At 36.3% G+C, this 20,298-nt stretch overlaps 1 protein-coding gene across 2 annotated transcripts in view; it reads left to right on the top strand.

The window, feature by feature from the left end:
- The window catches only part of TTLL7 (tubulin tyrosine ligase like 7), a 142,298-nt gene that overhangs the window by 97,560 nt on the left and 24,440 nt on the right, over nt 1–20,298 (top strand). For both annotated transcript variants that reach the window (XM_049616917.1, XM_049616918.1), the window contains 3 exons: nt 774–908; nt 2,988–3,068; nt 16,426–16,586. In XM_049616917.1, coding sequence (XP_049472874.1) covers nt 774–908; nt 2,988–3,068; nt 16,426–16,586 — 377 coding nt within the window. The remainder of the gene's footprint in view (nt 1–773; nt 909–2,987; nt 3,069–16,425; nt 16,587–20,298) is intronic.

Here is a 20,298-nt window from a genome sequence, read left to right on the forward strand (position 1 = left end):
AGAATAACGTTTTATGTCCATTTGCTGATGGTCTAGGGTAATTTTGTTGAAAATCATCTGAGTAAATGTATCACCTTGCAGTGTATTGTGCAGTATATATGTAAATTTGGGGGAATTTGTTGGATAGTAAATTTTCCTTAATGGGATGATTGATTAATAGGTTAAAAAAAACAAACCATTGATAACTTATCCTTAGGCTACTGAAGTATAACATAGTTCATAATGTTTTCTTCATGTTAACATACAGCATATTCCCTCCTTAGCACAAATCCCAGAGATTCAGTGTTAAGGAGGTCAGTGAACTTATTTTGCAACCAGGCATAGTTGTAGGTGCTCAAATAGATATCTCAAGGCACCTACACATAGGCCAGGGATTTATTTGTTTATTTAATGTGGATTATGTTCCCAAAGAGAAAAGTCTAGAAAATATAAATGGATGAATTTCATTTGGTAACTATCAATAATTATTTTTTCTAATCAAGAATTGCATAAGGTATATGGAACAAATGGAACCGACCAGGAAGTCTTTTTTAAACACTTACATTTTATTTTAGTGTTTTGTGCTAAATAAACTACAACTGTGTGGAAGTGTGAAAGACATTCTTGGAAAATCATATCCATTTAATCCTAAGAATAAATGTAAAAAAAATTTTTTCTTTTTGTTATTTTTTTTAATTAAAAGTGCATCATTTTTACCTAGAAATATCTTTCAGATTATAGTGGCACAATGAAATAAGACCCCCTCCAAATATCTGTATTCTTTCAAATTTAAGAGTGAGTCTTTGCGGCAACCGAGAACAAAGGAACAAGAAGACCATCTAACAAGTCAGACCTTATTTGTCCTCAAGGACATGAAGATCCGGTTTCCAGGAAAATCAGATGCAGAATCATTACTTCTGATAGAAGATGTGAGTATTTAACGTATGAAATTCCAAGGTGGTTGCACCTTTTTATTGTTCTTCTTAAAATATTAAAATTTATTTCCTGATAGCATCATTCTGAATGTCATGGTAAACTTAATGTTCTTTTCAACCTCCACAAGCTTTAGAAAATACAGGGGTTATTTTAATTTTTATGATTTATGAGCAGTGAGATCACCATATCAATAAAGCAGAATATCTTTTAGCGTATAGTCCTGTTTTAATATTAAAATGATGAAATTGCCTCATAAGTGAGAATAATTAGTGTTAAATAATTACTGTTCGTAATGATGAAAAAAATACCAAGTTAAGCCTCCTTCTGTAAAGATTTAGAAGGATCTAACATGGAAGGAATTGTAATGAAAAAAGTAGGGCCCTCAGTATAAAATATCAAGAATATTTGAATGTGGCTCCTTGAATGGTTTTGGTTTTGGTCAGATTTTGAAATGGCTTATGTTGGGGGTTTTTCTTGTTATAAACACATTTGCACCACCCAGTGGAACATTCTAAAATGACACAGTCCTAAAATTCATATTAAAGTCAAGGACTTTTCCTTACTTCTATTTTAGAAAGAATGTCCAACTTTTAGATATTTCTGGTGAAAGAGCATTTCTTCAGTCACAGATTAATTTCATTTAAACATCTATTTCAAATTGACATGCTTAGATAATCCCCCAGTAACAGAAGGTTGTTTTCTGGTTTCCCTGTTCTGTTTGGTTTGGTTTTGGTTTTGGTGGGTTTTTGGTTTTTTGGGTTTTTTGTTGTTGTTGCTGTTGTTGTTGTTCCAGAGAAGAAGACACCATCTAGTGGCCAATTGTAGGATAAGAACCACAACAATGCACTTGGCCTTTTTCATGTTTTAGCATTACTTTAGACCTATCTAAAGGAACTGTCTAGAAACAAACAAAATAATAATAAAAATTTAACTTTCTTAGCTAAAAAATTAATAGTGGCAATTTCTATTTTGTAATCATGACATAGTTATAAGCAAAACCCCCCAAGTATTATTCATTGTATTGTTATATACATTTTTTAAAAAGTGAAAATTATATCTTGCTTACCAAGATATTTGTTACATTGAGGAAAGAGGAGGAAAAGTGAACATTAATTATAAAGCTTTATGTACATTTGTTTTTATTTACATATTAATCTTATTCAATCAAGTTCTGGGTAAAAACAAAGTTTTTGTACATAAATTTTACTTAGAGATATTAGCTACATACCACCCTTTTGAATTAGGTAGAAGAAAAATTAGAGAGTAGAACTAATATTTGTGGCTGATGTGATTATTTTATAAAGAATATATATGGGCTTATAGGGACACCTGGGTGGCTCAGTTGTTTAAACATCCAACTCTTGATTTTGGCTCAGGTCATGATCTTGCAGCTGTGCGATCGAGCCCCACATCCAGCTCCATGCTGGGAATGGAGTCTGCTTAAGATTCTGTCTTTCCCTCTCCCTCTGCCCCTCCCCCGTGCACATGCACTATCAAAACAATGAACAAAAAACCAAGGAAACAAAAAATAGAGAGTATAAATAAAATGTAACAAATAATTCTATAAGACATTAGACCGTTTACTATATGTTCACCATACACAGCAAATATTTTAATCTGTTTGCTATAGTATATATTACTGGAATATATATTTAGAAATTTCGAAGCTTTGTACCAACAAAAACCCAATAAACAAAACAAAGGGATAATAGAATATATATGGGCTATCTTTTAATGTGTTGTTCAATATTCTGTTACTATGGGTGCTGTGTAAATAGAGCTCTTAAAATTAAAATGGAAAATCTGTGTTTTGGACTTCTTCCCAAATCTTATGTACCTCAAGACATTTGACTTTCATTTATTAGAGACTGTGTACTTTTAACAGCAAAAAAGAGAAAACTTTGGATTCAGATGGCATGTCTTTATGAAAGTAAACATTCTTTGTTGCAAGTAATATTACAGTGCTTCCGTTTCACAAATTAATAATATTGGTTTCACCCCATTTATTTCTCTTTTGTTACTTTTAAGGAAAATTTTAGATTAAGTTTCTTAATCTTTCTCTCCCAAAACAGATCATTGATAACTGGAGGTATCATAAAACAAAAGTGGCTTCATATTGGCTCATAAAATTGGACTCTGTAAAACAACGAAAAGTGAGTAATTCCAAAAATAGTTTTGCCCTTTGGGATTATGTATTAAGATCATTCATCCATATCCATAATCAAGCTATATACATCTTCATTTGTTTACTCATTTCTTCCACAAATATTTGTTGCACACCTACTGTGTTTCGGGCACTGTTCTAGGTTCTGAGGATAAAAGAAGTGAATTTAAAACAAGCCCCGTGGTCTCATAGAGCTTATATTTTAGTTCAGGTGTTTGATAATAAACAATATATAATAGAATGAAGGGCAATTCTACTGGGTAAGTACCTGAAGAAAAATAAATCAGAGTGAAAAAAAGAAAGAAGGTAACATGGGAGCAGAGACCTTAAGGAAATGCTACTATGCAGATAACTGCAGTTACAATGTATCAATCAGGCAGAGGGAAGAGCAGATACAGAGGGCCTGAGGTGGATGTTAGCTTGAGGTGTCCCTGAAGCATAGAAGGACCATTTTATTCCCTTATTTATAGGATCATTGGCTTGTGTTGGTGAAGAGTGAGTGAGGGGTGGTGAACGCTAAAGTTGGGTATATGGGCAAGGGTCAGATCACAACTTCATGGGCTGTCTAAAGACTTTGGATTTTATTCCAAGTAAGGGAAAGCCACTGAAAATTTTGAGCAGAAGAGGTATACAGTCCATGTACTTTTTGTAATCTAGAAGATGGAAAACTGTAGGTAAGTTGATAATTAAAATGAAATAGGCCAGAAGCAGATTAAAGTATTTATAAGATACCTATAAATAAATACTTATTTATAAATACTTATAAAGTGTTTATACAATATACTTACAATACATGATAAATGTGACATTTTAAAGACTTGAAGAAATGATCATTTTCCCCCCAAAATGATACTGAAGCAATTGGCTACCTCTTTGTAAGAAAATTAAGTCAGAGTCTTATCTCTCACCATATGCAAAAATAAATTGCAGATAGACTGCAGTTTATATGTAAAAAAAGGAAAATATTAAAAGTTTTAAGGAAAAGAATATGTTTATAACCTTAGAATGGGGGAACCACTTCTTAAGAAAGACTTTAGACCCAGAAATCTTAAGGAAAATACTGACAGATTTGATTACATGAAAATTTAAACCAAATTAAAGGGCAGAAGCTGTGAGGGGCATGGGAGGAGGGGTGTGGAGGAAGACAGACATTTGTAACACATAAAACACAAAGTAATACCAATAAACCAAAACTTTCTACAAATCAACCATCAAAAGACAAACTATCCTATAAATATTAATAAATAAAATGGCAAAGTACATAAAAAGACCATGAAAAGACAATTTATGGATCTTCAAATAGCCAATTAACATGTAAATAGATCCTTGGCCTCACTAATGATGAAGGAAAAGCAAGTAAAAGCCATCAAATTAGCAAAAATTAATCAGACAGATAATATCCAGTGATGGAAATAGTATGGATAAAGGGCCTTTGCTATATCATTAGAGGGAGGATACATTGATACAACTCCATAGACAGGTGATTTGCAGTCTCTATTAAAATTACAAATTTTCATAACCTTGATGCAGCAAAACCACTTACAGCATTCTATCCAACAAAATAATTGTCTGTGTGTATGAAAGATTTACATGTGTGAGCATTCATTGCAGTGGTATGTGTGAAAGCAAAACATTTGAAGCAGCCTAAATATCTTATCAATAAATTTATGGTTAAATATAGTGCATCCACACTATTCAGTTTCATTAAATTGAATACTATTCTGGAATCATAGATCTTAACCTGAGAGATAGCATCAGATTATGGCTAGTAACATATGAAACAAACATACATTAGCAAAATCAGCCAGTGGTAGCTAATCATGAGTGAAAGGATACAATCAATAAGGTGTCACCCAAAGGCCATGAGTCCATCCGCTATCAGGCATCCCTTTTCACACGTCCAGAGGCATTCTGGCTTCAGAGTGATAAGTGCCAACTATGTGTGGTTCACCTGCGTATGGAGGGAGCCTTCCAAATGTGAATGGCCTTCATTTTTCTTCTCCATTAGTCACCCATGTAGTCTTTGTGACTAACTTCTGTTCTCCAGTCAGCTGAAATAAAAAGATTGATTTACTATGAATGTTGTCCGATAGAACTTTCTGCAAAGATGGTAATATATGCTATATTTGTGACGTCCAAAGGAGTGGTCACAGACACGTATGGTCATTGAGTGAGCACTTAGAATGTGGCTATTGTGACTGAGGAACTGAACTTTTAATTTAAATTTAAATTTAAATAGCCAAATGTGTCTAGTGGCTACTGTAGTTGACAGGGTGGATCTAGACAGATCAGGGGCAGCCTTCTAATATGTTCTTAGATAAGAACTTTCTCAGTTATCTTCCTGCTGAGAAATTCCATTAAAGGGTTTGCAAGAGTGTCCAGTAAGGTCATGATCGCCTTGGGCATCTCAAAGAAGGAGCACCTCTGTCAACTTGTTCCTTTCTATATGCCATCCAAAAGGATATCAGGATAGTAAATTAAACAAACGTGTCATGTCGTACAATAATATGTGTTGTCCCATTTTAAGTGACTTATGTGTGTATACTATTTTAAATATATATCTAGCATAAAAAATTTTTAAAAACTAGGTACCAAATTGTTGAGAGGATATATTTCTAGAGGGTAGACTTATTGAGCCACAGGAAGGAAAGAGGTGACATTTGCTGTCATTCTTACCTTTTTTGTAGATTTCTATACTTTTTTCAAGTTAAAATAATCTTTTCAAAAGTGGCAGAATGACAGGGAGACACAGGCATTCCTGTGAAGCCTGTCTGGATTCCCCTACAATCACGTGTTATGTTTCCCTATTCTAAATCTTCATGGCACTTTGTACTCAGTTGTATTTATGATCTGCCTTGAGAGATTTTTCTATTAATTTTTCCCCACTTCTCTAAAAGCCAGGTGCTTATCTTACTTTGTAGTTACCTGTAGGAAGCTTTCTGTAACCACTTATTAAATTGATTCAATTCTAGGTTCTTTTATGAACTCTATCAATGGCAAGCTCACTTCTCTCTGCCTCCTCCTTTCTTCACTAGTGATGTGTGTTTATTTGAAAAATTTTTTAACATTTATTTATTTTTGAGACAGAGAGAGACAGAGCATGAATGGGGGAGGGTCAGAGAGAGAGGGGGACACAGAATCCGAAACAGGCTCCAGGCTCTGAGCTGTCAGCACAGAGCCCGACGCGGGGCTTGAACCCACGGACCGCGAGATCATGACCTGAGCCGAAGTCGGACGCTCAACCGACTGAGCCACCCAGGCTCCCCGATGTGTGTTTATTTGAACAGCAGCTACAAACGAGGACGCCATTCTGTTTTTTCACGTGTGATTTGAGAAGGTCTGATAAACATTGTAGAGGATGATCAGAGGATGTGTGTGAATAGTAATGACTTTTGTGAACTGGAAGAAAACTATTTCACGTTTTAGGATTGTTATGTTCAATTTATAAATTGAGTTTATAAATTTTGAGTAAAATTAAACAATTGCTTGTAAATTTACTTGCAAGTAGTACATCTACTTCTCCTGTACTGATGTCCTCTAAGAATATTTGGAGTGAGTTGTGTTTGTGTAGCCCTTTCCTTCATTTCCCAGATGTGTAGCCACATGTCCATGCTTGTCATACAGTGTCATGTTACAGGAGTGGAAGCGCCAGTGTGAGGGGGCAGAATTTTTTAATACAACTTACATACCTAGGTATCCTTTCTTTGAGCCCTTTGGTGGCTTCTTCCATTCCGGCATAAACCAAAAGTACTCTGTGTCCTCTATGCTTGTAAAAAGTAGTAAGACGTCGCATCTTCAATGCACAACGTGTTACAGTCCCATAGTTTACACTACCCAAGCAGTTAAGGAAGTTCTGCAGAAGGTAATTTAATACTTGTGTTTTTGGCAGAAGAATCTGTAGCTGAATATTGACTCTCAGAGAACAGAAAGGGCTGATCTTAGCTAGAGCAAGTTTATCCTGCCACGTTGCCTGCTTTCAAGGAAGCCCTGAAAGATGGCTCAGGAATAGTAGGCCTAGGCTATGATGGAAAGGAAAAGGCCAGAATTTACACATCTACAATTTGTTTGCAACAATTTTTCGTGGTAACGTCATGATCACTGCGTTTCTTTCTCTTCCCTCAACCCTTTTTTTTAAGACACTGTTTTTCCAAAACAAACTCTAATTTCTCAGATACATCATGAAAGGTGAAGTGCTCCTGGGAAAAGAAACAGAAGGCAGCTCTCAGCAGCATTTGTCATGTGATGACACTCTCCCCCTCACTGCCAGGGCCACTGAGGAGCTGTCACCCATGAGGAATTATTGGGATAATAAGGAAACAAATTTTTGTAAATTTCTCCTTTTTGTAAAATTTACCCTGCCAAATGTATGTGTTCTTTCACCCATGCCCACAAAATAAGCATAACAAATACACATACCATGAATGCAAATCATAAGGCCAGCCAACGGTGGAGGTCTTGAGCTCTAAGAGACATAAACACAGAGTTTTTAATTGGGATTTTTTTGTTGTTGTTTTTATGTTTTGTTCATTTAATCAATAGCATTAGAATGAATGAAGTGAAGTACTTAAAATTTAGCCCAGATAGGATAAGTATAGAGATATATTATAAAATAATCATTGGGACAAACTTAAGTATGTTTGTCTGCTCTAGTTGTATATATGTATATGTATATATTATAATATATACATACTTTTTCGCTCCCTCTTCCCAATCTTGTTTTGTTTCAAATGAAATCAAGAGGTAAAGTGAGATAAGAGAATGACTGAAATATTTTTTTCTTGCAACAAGAGAGCTAGTATAATAATGAGTTGAAAAGTACATTGAAAAAAAATTAAGCTTTATATGTTGATAAGGGGCAATATTAGATAGTGGAAAGAGGTACTGGACTTGTAGTCATGTGGATTTGAGTTAAATACTGCCTCTGTCCTTTACTTGGGGCAGGTAACTTTTCAGAATTTCTGAGATTTTTAACCTTAAGATTTGGAGGGGTTTTGTGAAGAAATGAGACATCATATGAGAGGGTGTTCTGCCTTAGGAGGTATAAAATGCAGGCTGATTTTGTTTTCCTACTAAGGATCGTCATACCAGGCTGTTTCTCCGATGTGTTTTATTTAACAGTGCTTCCCCCTTATTCGCGGGGGATTCCGAGTCCCCTAGTGGATGCCTGAAAATGGGGATAGTACTGCATCCTGTAGATATTCTGTTGTTTCTCATACATATATACATACCACTGGTGAAGTTGAATTTATAAACTAGGCACAGTAGGGGATTAACAACAATAACTAATAATGAAATAGAATAATTATAACAATATATTATAATAAAAGTTGTATAAATATGGTTTCTCTCTCTCTCAAAATATCATATTATACTGTACTCACCCTTCTTCTTGTGATGACGTGAGATGATAAAATGCCAACATGATGAGATAAAGTGAGGTGAATGCCGTAGTTATTGTGACGCAACGTTAGGCTACCATTGACCTTCTGAGACTACGTCCGAAGGAGTATCCATTTGCTTCCGGACAGTGGTTGGCCTCGGGTAACTGAAACTGTGGAAGGTGGAACTGCAGATACAGCGAGACTACTAAGAGTTCAGTTCTTCAGATGTAGAATTATTTTATGTAGAGTATGTGGAAATGAGGTATAAAAAAATTGTCTGTTGGGTTGTAATATGTTAACCATTTATTTGGCCATCTGTTTGAAACCTGTGCTATTGCTTTTTAAAGCCAAAAACTGCATCCCAGAAAACAAAAAGAAACCTAGAATGTGGGTCAGCTGTTGAACGTAGACTTAGATATTATAAAACGTTACTTATTCATAAGGTCGTGCACTTAACTAATTTACATCTAGATGTGGATTAATCAGCTCTGTGCTTCTTTGGGCTGGGATGATAGTGATCATTGGAAGGCTGTGTCCTTTCAGTCTCCTGGGGAGCAGACATAAGACAGATTTAGAAGTGAAAGAGATTTATAAGAGAAAACTCACAAGAAAGATAAAAGGGTAAGAGAGTTCAAGTAGATAGAACGGGCCTTCAGACTGCAGTATAGGTCTGACAGCTGTGAATGGAAGGCAAGAGGGTTGGGAGGAAGAACCTGAGACTAGTGAAGTTCTCAGAAAGCCTTGTAGCGCTGGTGGGGAGGCAGAACAAGCATTGCCTGCTAGGCAGAAATGACGCCTCTCAGGTGTCCCAGCCATGCCCAACCATTTGGTTGGGGACAGTCAGAGGAGAGCATAAGCTCGAATGATGCAGTGGATCCTGAATGGGGAGGCTAACTCACTCTTGGAAGCAACTTGACCCAAATGGCACGTCTTCATGGCTGCCACAAAGGCTGCATGTCATGCAATTTAGTTTGACAAACATTTATTGGTTGCCATTTTGTACGATTACTGTGCTAGGCACTACTGGGGATTTTGAGGGTTGTTCATTCATTCATTTAGTTACTTGCTCATTCTAACATGCATTCAACAATATTAATTGAGGGGCTATCATGTCCCAAGCACTATATTCGGTGTGGAATGCATAATTTAAAGCTCTTAATTCTATTTATAGACCGTTGTTGAAATGTGTATCTCACTTTTTCTGTTCCAGGATCAAAGCATTTGCTGGTTGCTCATTAAAATGTTATAAAACTGTAAGATTAGAATCCTCATACACAAACTCTTTCACGTGCCTTATTTCAAATTTTCCTTATTGGATGTAAGCGTTAAAGGTCAAGAATGAGGGAATTAAATACTGAACAGAATCCTCACCAGGTGAAAATGGAAACAGCTAATCTTATTTAATATCATGTTGTGGTAACTCCACACTTGCATAATACAGCTTTCTGCCAAGAATGCAGCTGCTTTCTATAATTTGTAAGGAATATATGAGAAGTATGAAAATACTGCAGTGCTGGCGGGCTGTGAAGAATGCCAGATGTGCTGAGAAGCTTATTCTCTGACGTGATACCTAGGCCTAAACCTAAGATTGGAGGATGAAGAGAAATAAGTAGTGATATTAAGGTTAGACCATATTTGCATTTATTTGGGGGTTCTGAGATCCTTGTTTATCAAGTATTCCTTCTCTACATGGCAATTTCTTTTTAATACCTACTGTAGCTGCTTCTTTGTGCATTTTGATGTTATTATTTCCCATCTCTTTTTCATTTGAGCCGACATAGATGCTGCACAGAGCTGTTCGTGTTGCATCAGCAAAAGTGCCTTTCCCCCATAGCCATGGCTGCTGCATGCATCATTAGTACAGCATGTAGTGATTTTAATGTTATTTCTAAACCTCCCTCACCTCATGCCATTATTTTAATTTAGAACCAACTGTTCAGCCATATGGAGCAGTTTGTCACTCAACATCTGTATGTTCTTGCAAAATATGAATTTGTGTGCTCTATGCCTTCAATGTGCTATATTTCATATGGAAAAGACAAATCTTTTCATTTTATTAATGTTTTCATTGACTGAATCTCCTATTTATTTTTTCCCTTGGAGAGCTTAATGTTAGATCGGGATGCTTTTAAAAGTCACAATGTCAGGAAATGCATACCTATATTCTATAACTTAGCCTCACTTGAGTCCACAGATAAACACAAAGGGCAACTTGCTGACCATTTGTTTTCGTGTTTCACAAATCATTCATCTACCATTTTGTTCTAACACCAAAGCACCCAGATATCCAAAATAGCATTGCAGATAGAACTGGCACTAATTTACTTCTTTCTAGTCTGATTTCTTGCCTGTCTGCCCTCTGCCTTCCTAAGATTATTCAGTGGATGTTTTGCTAAAGGTGCAGTCACTGTCTTGCCATCTGTGAGCCTCTTAAGCAGACTAGACCCTTCACCATGACCCTGATAGAGGGCGTGCCTGGGCAGCCTTCTTTATGTACAGTAACCCAACCCATTTTCCCAAGTATCACTTGATTAGAGGCAAATCTGAATCTAAGAAGTAACAATTTGATTCTCTTGTAGAGTTTGCTGTTCACACCTGGGCAGATCAAATTAGTTGTGAGGCAGTGTTGGGTAGTGCTTCCCCAGAAGTTCTGGCTACAGAACTGTCCATTTACTAGCTGTGTAATCTTGGCGAAGTTATTTACCTGCTCCATGCCAGAGTTTTCTCATCCATAAAATGAGATCCAGAAGTGTTCTCAGAACGAAAAAATGTCCAGGGTGCCTGGGTGGCTCAGTCAGTTAGGCTCCAACTTTTGATACTGGCTCAGGTCATGGTCTTGCAATCGTTGAGACTGAACCCCGCATCCGGCTCCACACTGAGAGGAACCCACTTGGGATTCTCTTTCTCCCTCTCTGTGCCCCTTCCCCACTGGCACCCCCTCTCAAAATAAATAAACAAAAAAATAAATGAAAAATTTTCATAACCGTTAGGCAGCAAAACCTAACCTACTTGAATTCATTTGATGACAATGACTTGACAGGAAGGTATGTGTTATTTTTGTCTCATGTCTTGGTTTGAATATTCATATTTTTCCTGTGGAAATAGAAATGTTTATGATTATGGAATCCAGCCTCGTGATTTTTTGGAAAAGGATTGTGGATCAATTTGTACCTACTTTATGTTTTTGTTCTGAAGATTAAGTGAATTGTTTTATGTAAAAGTGTTTAGAACAGTCCCTGGTTCACAGTGAGGTCTATAGGAAGCTCTCAAAAAGTGTGAGCTCTGATTTTTACCGTGTCTGCTTAGGTTTCACTTTGATGCAAGGAACAGTTTCACTAAGATAAACACCTATTGAGTGCTAGACCTATCTTTAGCCTTGAGGACATGATATGTTTTTTACCAAGATGGGCATAATGCCTCCCTTTATATGGATTAACAGTCTGTATTAATGAAACAGGAAATTAAAATAAAGCAAGGTAGTTATTAATAGAGGAGGAACCGGGGATTAAGGGATCATAGTTTAATGGCAGGTAAAGTTGTCCCTGAGTAGGTTCACCAGGTGAATAGATAAGGAAGACTGTTCCAAGCTGAGGAAAGAGTGCGTATGAAGGCTCAGAGGGAAGATGAAGGGATTCAGGTACTTGTCCCCTTGGTTTACATGCCCTCGTGCCCTCCAAATTACAGGTCTCTCTAACCCCCTCCTTTCTCCAGGAGCAGAGAGCTTGCCTCCTTTAAAATTGAGGGCAGGGGCACCTGGGTGGCTCAGTCGATTCTTGATTTTAGCTCAGGTCATGATCCCACAGGTCGTGGGTTTGAGCCCCGCATCAGGCTCTGCACTGACATCGTAGAGCCTGTTTGGGATTCTCTGTTTCTCGCTCTCTCTCTGCCCCTCCCCCACTCGCCCTTTATCTCTCTCCCAAAATAAGTAAATAAACATTAAAATAAAATAAGATAAAATGAGATAAGATAAAATAAAATAAAATAAAATAAAATAAAATAAAATAAAATAAAATAAAAATAGGGCAAAGAGAAGCAAAGTAGAATGTATGTTCCCAGTGGGCTGCTCAGGAAAAGAAGGAGCAAGTTCCTGGGTTGCCTAGATCATGCTAGTCTCATGATTCTGGGAAATCATTCAGGCAGAGATACTTGATGTGGTGCAAGAGGCCTAGCAAATGTATTCATCTCTCCATTTTGGAGGAAACATTAGGAGTAGAGCACAAGCATTCACCACTCCTAATTCCCTAGCTGCTTTCTGAAGTTGCCTTCAGTCATGTGTGGGCTAGGATATTAGATGATCATGGTTTTAAAATTCCCTCTAAACTAAGACTAAAACATGTACAGAGCAGTGGCCAAGAGGGTCTCCACTAAATAATGCACCTAGTATAGTGCTTAGTATAGAGCAGGCAGGCTCTTCTCTTTGGTTCTTATGTGTTGTGTGCATTTTACCATAAAATGTATTCAAAAAGAAATAAACAAATAACTTATAATCTCAAATGCTTTAAAGTTGAATAGCTATTTATTAATAGAATATGAAATTAACGTTAGCATGGCTACTTTTTAAATTTGTCCTGTGTTATGACTTTTGGCCTGTTATTACTCACTAATACATAGAAAGTAGAAAGGAAAATTTACTGAAATTTATCATTTACTGCTAGTGTGGATTCTTCCATCACATCAGTCATGAGTACTGCTTTCTACATTAAAAAAATATAGAGTTTTGGGTGCCTGGGTGGCTCAGTTGGTTAAGTGTCCAACTTTAGCTCCGGTCGTGATCTCGTGTTCGTGAGTTTGAGCTCACAACGGTCTCTCTGCTGTCAGTGTGGAGTCCACTTCAGATTCTCTGTCTCCCTCTTTCTGCTCCTCCCCTGCTTGCTCTCTCAAAAATAAATAACATTAAAAAATATACATATGAGTTAAACTAATAGCTTAAATGAAAATTGTAAAAAATAAAAGGTATTAATCAATACACATATCAGTATTATTGTGAATAATTCATATTAAAATTTTTTTTAAATACTTCTTAATTATTAAGCATTTGTTATCTGTAATAACGAGCTTTTCCAGGACAATTTTTTCCCCAGGCGACTTTATTACAGATTGCATTCTCTCTCCTTATTCGCTGCCCCTTCATCTGACATACCCTTAACCTGCAATGGGAGTTGCAAATACTGTTTCCACTTCATGGTGAACAGGAAGGGAAGGCATGAGGCTCACACAATTCATCGTGAGAAGTTGGAGTCGACCTTCTTCTCTAAATAAAGTGTTTTGAAAGCTTTTTACTAAATTGATTTTAAACAGATATTTATTCCACATTTGCCTTCTCAGAGAGAACTAGTATCACTTCTTTAAATATGGTTGTTTTAAAGACAGGCAAATTAAATTCTTCCTCTATCTGCCTCCAGTTCTCTCTACATTTGTGCCAATTGAGGGAAATCTGTCTTCCTTCAGCCTTGATGTTTGCAAGCTTCTTTCTCCTCTCACCACTCACTCACATACTTCCAGGCAGTTCCTTCAATTAGATAAATAAAATACAAAGTAAAAGTCTTGAATAACTGTTTGAATAACTGTATTTGTTGGTGCTTCCTATTTTTTTTTTTTTTTAGGCTTTTCATTGGAAATACTTCATTGTATAATTATTAAATAGATGTGAACTGGGCAAAGTCAATTTTTGGGTTTACAAATTTTTTTAGAACCTCTAGGATTTCAGTTGTCCAGAATTAGATTAATCATAGTTCTTATTTCATGATACTCTCTCATTAATGGTCTGTATATGACCTGCTTTTATTTAGTGTTTGTAAGGTCACTGTCCCGTTTGTGACCCCCACATCTAAAACAAAACTTATGTTCCTGGCAGTGACCTGTTATTCAATCACATGACTCTACTCCATTCCCCTGGACATCCTCCCCATATCTCAGGGAGCCATTTTCTTGAATTCAGGATTTATTAGTTCTTTACTTTCTTTCTTTATAAATTCTTATTTGTCTATCTTTATTCCCCATAAGTATTTTTAATATTTAGTTGTTTTTACTTCTATTAAAGGGATTTCATACTGTATATTATAACTCAGGTTTGCATTTTTAAAAATGTACTATTAGGGGCGCCTGGGTGGCGCAGTCGGTTAAGCGTCCGACTTCAGCCAGGTCACGATCTCGCGGTCCGTGAGTTCGAGCCCCGCGTCAGGCTCTGGGCTGATGGCTCAGAGCCTGGAGCCTGTTTCCGATTCTGTGTCTCCCTCTCTCTCTGACCCTCCCCCGTTCATGCTCTGTCTCTCTCTGTCCCAAAAATAAAATAAAAAAATTAAAAAAAAAAAAAAAAGAAAAAAAAAAGAAAAATGTACTATTATATTACTAGGATGCTTGTGTTTTGCGTGTTGTTGTATTTCATTCATTTTGATTATTGTATAATAGTTCACTGGAATGAGGGTATCAGTTTATTTGTTCAGTCTCCCATTGAAGGACAATTAGGATGTTCCCAGCTGTTTGCAATTGTGAACAGCTGTTAGAACATTCTTGTACATGCCTCTTGTTTTTAACCTCTGAGAGGATTTCTCTTAGGACCAACGTTGCTGGGTTATAGGGTATATGAATTTTTAACTTTAGGAGATAATGCCAAGCCATTTTTGAGTGATAGCACCAATTGCTACTCCCACCAAAAGTGTCTAAGACACCCTGCACGTCCCTGTCTCTCCAGCACTTGGTATTGTCAGACTTTGAATTTTTGTCAGTTAAATGGACATGAAGAGATATCTTACGGTTTTAATTTTTGTTTCTTATGTTTATTGGGCAAATTTATTCCCTCTTTTGTGAAATTCCAGTCCATGTATTTTTGTGCATTTTTTTCTAAGTTGGTGGTGTTTATGTTAACAATTTGTTAGGCATTCATTATGTATTTCTGATATTAATCTTTTGTTGGAGGTATATATTTTAAATCTGTTTTCCCAGTTTGTAACTTGATCCTTTATTTTCTTGAATGTATTTTTTGATGGCCAGAAGTTCTTAATTTTAATATAATCAATCTATTATTCTTTTATGACCCACACTTTTTTGTGAGTTAAAGTAATCTTTTTTTAACCTAAGCACTAAAAGATATTCACCAATGCTTTTCACTAAGATATTTAGTGGTTTATTTTTATTTTATTTTTATTTTTTAAATTTATTTTATTTTATTTTATTTTTAATATAATTTATTGTCAAATTGGCTAACATACAGTGTGTAAAGTATGCTCTTGTTTTTTGGGATAGATTCCCTGGTTCATCGCTTACATACAACACCTAGTGCTCATCCCAAAAAGTGCCCTCCTCAATGCCCATCACCCATTTTCCCCCTCTCTCCTACCCCCTTCCACCCTCAGGTTGTTCTCTGTATTTAAGAGTTTATTATGGTTTGCCTCCCTCCCTCTCTGTTTGTAACTATATTTTCCCCTTCCCTTCCCCCATGGTCTTCTGTTAAGTTTCTCAAGATCCACAAATGAGTGAAAACATATGATAGCTGTCCTTCTCTGACTGACTTATTTCACTCGGTATAATACCTTCCAGTTCCAGCCATGTTGCTACAGATGACATGATTTCATTCTTTCTTAATGGTTTATTTTTTAAACTTAAGACTCTAATCCCTCTAGAGCTGATTTTTTAAATCGAGTGAATGAGGATTCAGCTTTATTTTTTAAGTAAAGCTTACTATTTTTCAATCTCCATTTATTGATTTAATTTGCATTTAACTTAAATTTTAACTTCAAACTTAATCTCTTCTTACTCCAGTGGTCTGATTTGCCACCTGTGGCATACACCAAACTTACATAAATGCATGGGATTTTTACTCTGTGCTGTTGTTTAATGAATTAGTGTGTGTGTGTGTGTGTGTGTGTGTGTGTGTGTATTTATGCTTGAATTACATATATTCATCTTAGAATTTTAGACACACACTTACACACTTAGATTTTGAAATAACTTTGGTTTTTCCACTAGGTTTTGGACATAGTAAAAACAAGTATCCGTACAATTCTTCCACGCATCTGGAAGGTACCTGATGTCGAGGAAGTAAATTTATATCGGATTTTCAATAGGGTTTTTAATCGCTTACTCTGGAGTCATGGTCAAGGACTGTGGAACTGTTTCTGTGATTCAGGGTAAGTTCTAAATTATCTTTTATTATTGTTACTTTTAACATTTTATTATTTGGTTAGAGGAAGGCTAATAAAATGGTTGAATTTCCATAATGATCTCTTAAAATATGGATATTTTTTACTGCATATAATTTTTTTGTACTCAGCTGTAGTTTATAGCAGTTGAACTGATTTAGATGAGATAATGAATATGAACATAACACCTAACTAAATTGAATTCAATGGAGAGAAAGTAGTCTTAATGAAAAATCTCAACTACGAATCAATATTCTTAATGTTCTTCTGCTCTTTCCTTCATACAACAGACTTCCAAAATATGGCTACCGTCCCTCTCCAAAATTTCAGTCCTGCCAAAGCTATTGTGATTCATTGTTTCTTTAGCCTTAAGATAATTTAAAACCAAACATTCCCTACCTCTTTTTCAATTAGAAAGGGCTACCTTTCTGGCCTTCCCTTAATCCCTTTGTTATGCAGGTTTGATATTTTAGGGGCTTCTGCATCTTCAATTGTTTACTAAATCCTGTTAGTTTTTCTGTCACATTCCCATGGGGCTACTTTCTTTTTCATTGTTCTTAGCTATTGTTAAGTACTTATTACCGTGTTGAATACTTTTGGAGATATTGGAGAGTTGGAGATATTTGGAGATACTTTTGGAGAGTTGAATTCCCCACAGATCCCCGCAAGACTCTTAAAAATGATAATAGCTAAAGCTATACTACTTACTGTATGCCAGGCATTGTTCTAAACACTTTATGTATAATGAGTGATTTAATCCTCATAACAGGTTTTATGATTTATCACCATTTTATAGACAAGGAAACTGAGGCACAGATAGGTGCTAAGGACCTAGTGCAACTGGGATTTGGCTTCAAGGAACCTGGCCCAAGAATTTATGGTCTTAACCAATAAGCTTTGTTGCCTCTAGTAGACAAAAGAAGAGATATAAAAAAGTAATGATTATAAAAGAGACATAAAGTATTCTAGCCATTTATAGAAAGGCTAGGTAAGATTAGTAGATTTCTAGACATTTTTGCCTCCAGTTTTTTGTTTCCCATATCCATCCTACTGTCAGGGGTCATTTCCTAAAATCTGTAGTGAGTTCCCTCATTTATCATTAAAGTCTAGAGTTTTTATCTAGAGACACAACACTCTCTAATATGCTAATTCTTTCTTATTTCTCTAGTCCTCTTTCTCATTACTCTTCTACTTAAAGCTTGTGCCAGAAAAACAAGCTCGTTATTTTCAAATATCTTTAAAATGTTTTCTTTTCTTCATCGGAGCTTTGGTGTCCTTGAGTGTCTGACCGGGCTGCTTTCCACAACCCTATCCCTCCAAATTCCCTTTGCATTATTTAAATTCAGTGGAAAGACCCAGCCTGTACTTCCTTTTTGGTAAAATCATAACAGCCTATTGTAGTCTGAAATGATGTCTGAATGTCCTCCATTTAAATATTCTGGTCATCTAGTACTGATTCATTCATATCATTTGCAGACTTACTCTCACTAAAATCTCCTCAGTAGCCATTCACAACAGGAAGACTTTCTAAGGTGCTCTGGGTTTGGGTAAAACCTGAGAGTAATCTTGGCTGTAAATTATTTCCTCAGAGAGTTAAGTGGAATATTTGAACTATGCTCTATGGCCTGTTAGTTGTTGCCTCTTTGTAGAAGTTCTCTCAATCTAGACTCACAGTTGGAATTTTTTTTTTTTCTCTCTGTTTGTTGATCCATTGGTTGGAATGCTACATATGAATCCCAGCTATTTTTCACCAGGGAAAAAGTCAGACAGTCTGCTACTGAAACTAGTGCTGGTAGCTTTGAGTTCATGAGATAATCTCCGACTCCAGACCCTAAAGATGCCCATCAAGTGGTTCTTCTTTGCCTCTAGGGTTCCTCTTCCCTGAACTAGTTTGGTAAAATATTAACTGATTCAGAATCTTTTTCTCTTGTGTTTTGCACAATACTCCCCTTAAATTTCTCTGGTGGTATCTATTATTATTGGTATTGATGATGAGAGTTAACAACATTTATTGAAGACTTACTAAAAGCCTGACGCTGTTTTACATATTAAATAGTCTTATAGTTGCCACTTTAGTGTTTTGAGTAAATTATTATTGTTATTCTCATTGTATAGATGAGGAAATTAACTCATAGAGAGAGCATGTAGTTTATCCAGGTTCTTATAGTAACTAGGTGAGCATGGATTTAAACCCAGGTTGTCTGAGACAAGAGCCCAAGCTCTTAGCTGTGTGTTTCACTGATTCCCTTCAAAGCAGCATTCCCAGTGGTTGCCAGACTTGCTTGATTGCAAGTCCCATAGCCTTAGTCAGATCCCCAGCCCCACCACATCTGGGCAAATAGAGCAGGAGTAGCTTTGAGCCCAATTTGACCTCCATACTCCATCCATTTCTTTAAAATTTTGGCGGTTTGTAGAGGTAAGTTTAACACTGGGTTTTATTTTGCAGCCTTACGAATGGGTTTCTTAGGCTTCCTCAATTTCATGAAGTCACACAGCATTGTGTTTGATTCACAGGTTAGACCCAGAGTAGTGTTAGTAATCCTTTGAGTCATGTTTAGTCAATGCATACTCCTTTAACGTTTGGCCTAACAGCCCAATAGTCAAGGCAAAAATCTACTCTAAACTCAGTTCTAAGAGAATGATTTTAATAAAAGCACAACTGTCATTCACAGTTAGGTGTAAAATCTTGGAAAAATATAATTCAAATAAGTCTGGGCCACCTTGATTCTTTCCTCTGCCCATCAACACCCCAATAACAAAACAAAATAAATAAACCACTCCCTGTCCACATCCAGACACATCAAAGAATATCGTAGGAACCTTTGTGGCAGGTTTCCCTAGAGTTGGCCCAGAAGTTTTACTGATGCACCAAATAGAAAACACCCTTATCCCTCTTTCTTACTTTTCCAGGCTGCTAAAGCCCATGCTCAGTGACCCTTGTGACATGGAACCTTCTCTTGTTATCACATGATGCCCCACATTCTGAATGTGTTCTCTGTAGGGGAATAGCTCTTAGAATTTTCATGAATAAAATTATCTGCCATGTTTTGCTGGGATAGAGGAAGTCTTGGTGCTGTGGACTCAAACTCAGGTCTGAGAGCTCATGAAAGGTAACTAAAGGATGTAACATTTCAGCTGAGACTTGTAGGAAGAGGAAGAATAGTTTTCAAGGTTAAACAAAAAAGAGGAGGCAGGGGGAGGTATGGGAGAAGAAATGTATTGTTTGGAAAAGCCTTTTCTCCACTCAAAACTATGATCTGTATACCCCAAAGAAAGAGAATCTGTTTGGACCTGTTAGCCAAAGGCATTTTCTAGTGGAAGTTTTTCATGGAAAAGCTTTTTCTCTTAGAATCTTCAGGCAAGAAGAAATGATAAGGAGTATTCTAAGCAGTCTACTTTCAGGCTGAATTATATGCCTACTTAAAAATATATGCATAACATATAGACTAAAAATGACATGAATCTTCCTGTTCTCATATCACTTTCAATTGGATGTGTTGTTGTTAGTACTTTTCAGCTCAATTGTTGCTGTTTATTCCGTTGATATAGGCCAGTTTTTGTTTTGTTTTGTTTTTATTTTCCTTTCTCCTTTCTGCTACTTAACTTTGGTCCACTCAGTCATCCATTCCGACTTCTATTAGAGAAGGAGAAAAAAGATGAATCAGTTTTACTTTTTAGATAACTACTTTATTAAATATTT

This window comes from Panthera uncia, assembly GCF_023721935.1.
Source record: "Panthera uncia isolate 11264 chromosome C1 unlocalized genomic scaffold, Puncia_PCG_1.0 HiC_scaffold_4, whole genome shotgun sequence".
Lineage (NCBI taxonomy): Eukaryota > Metazoa > Chordata > Mammalia > Carnivora > Felidae > Panthera > Panthera uncia.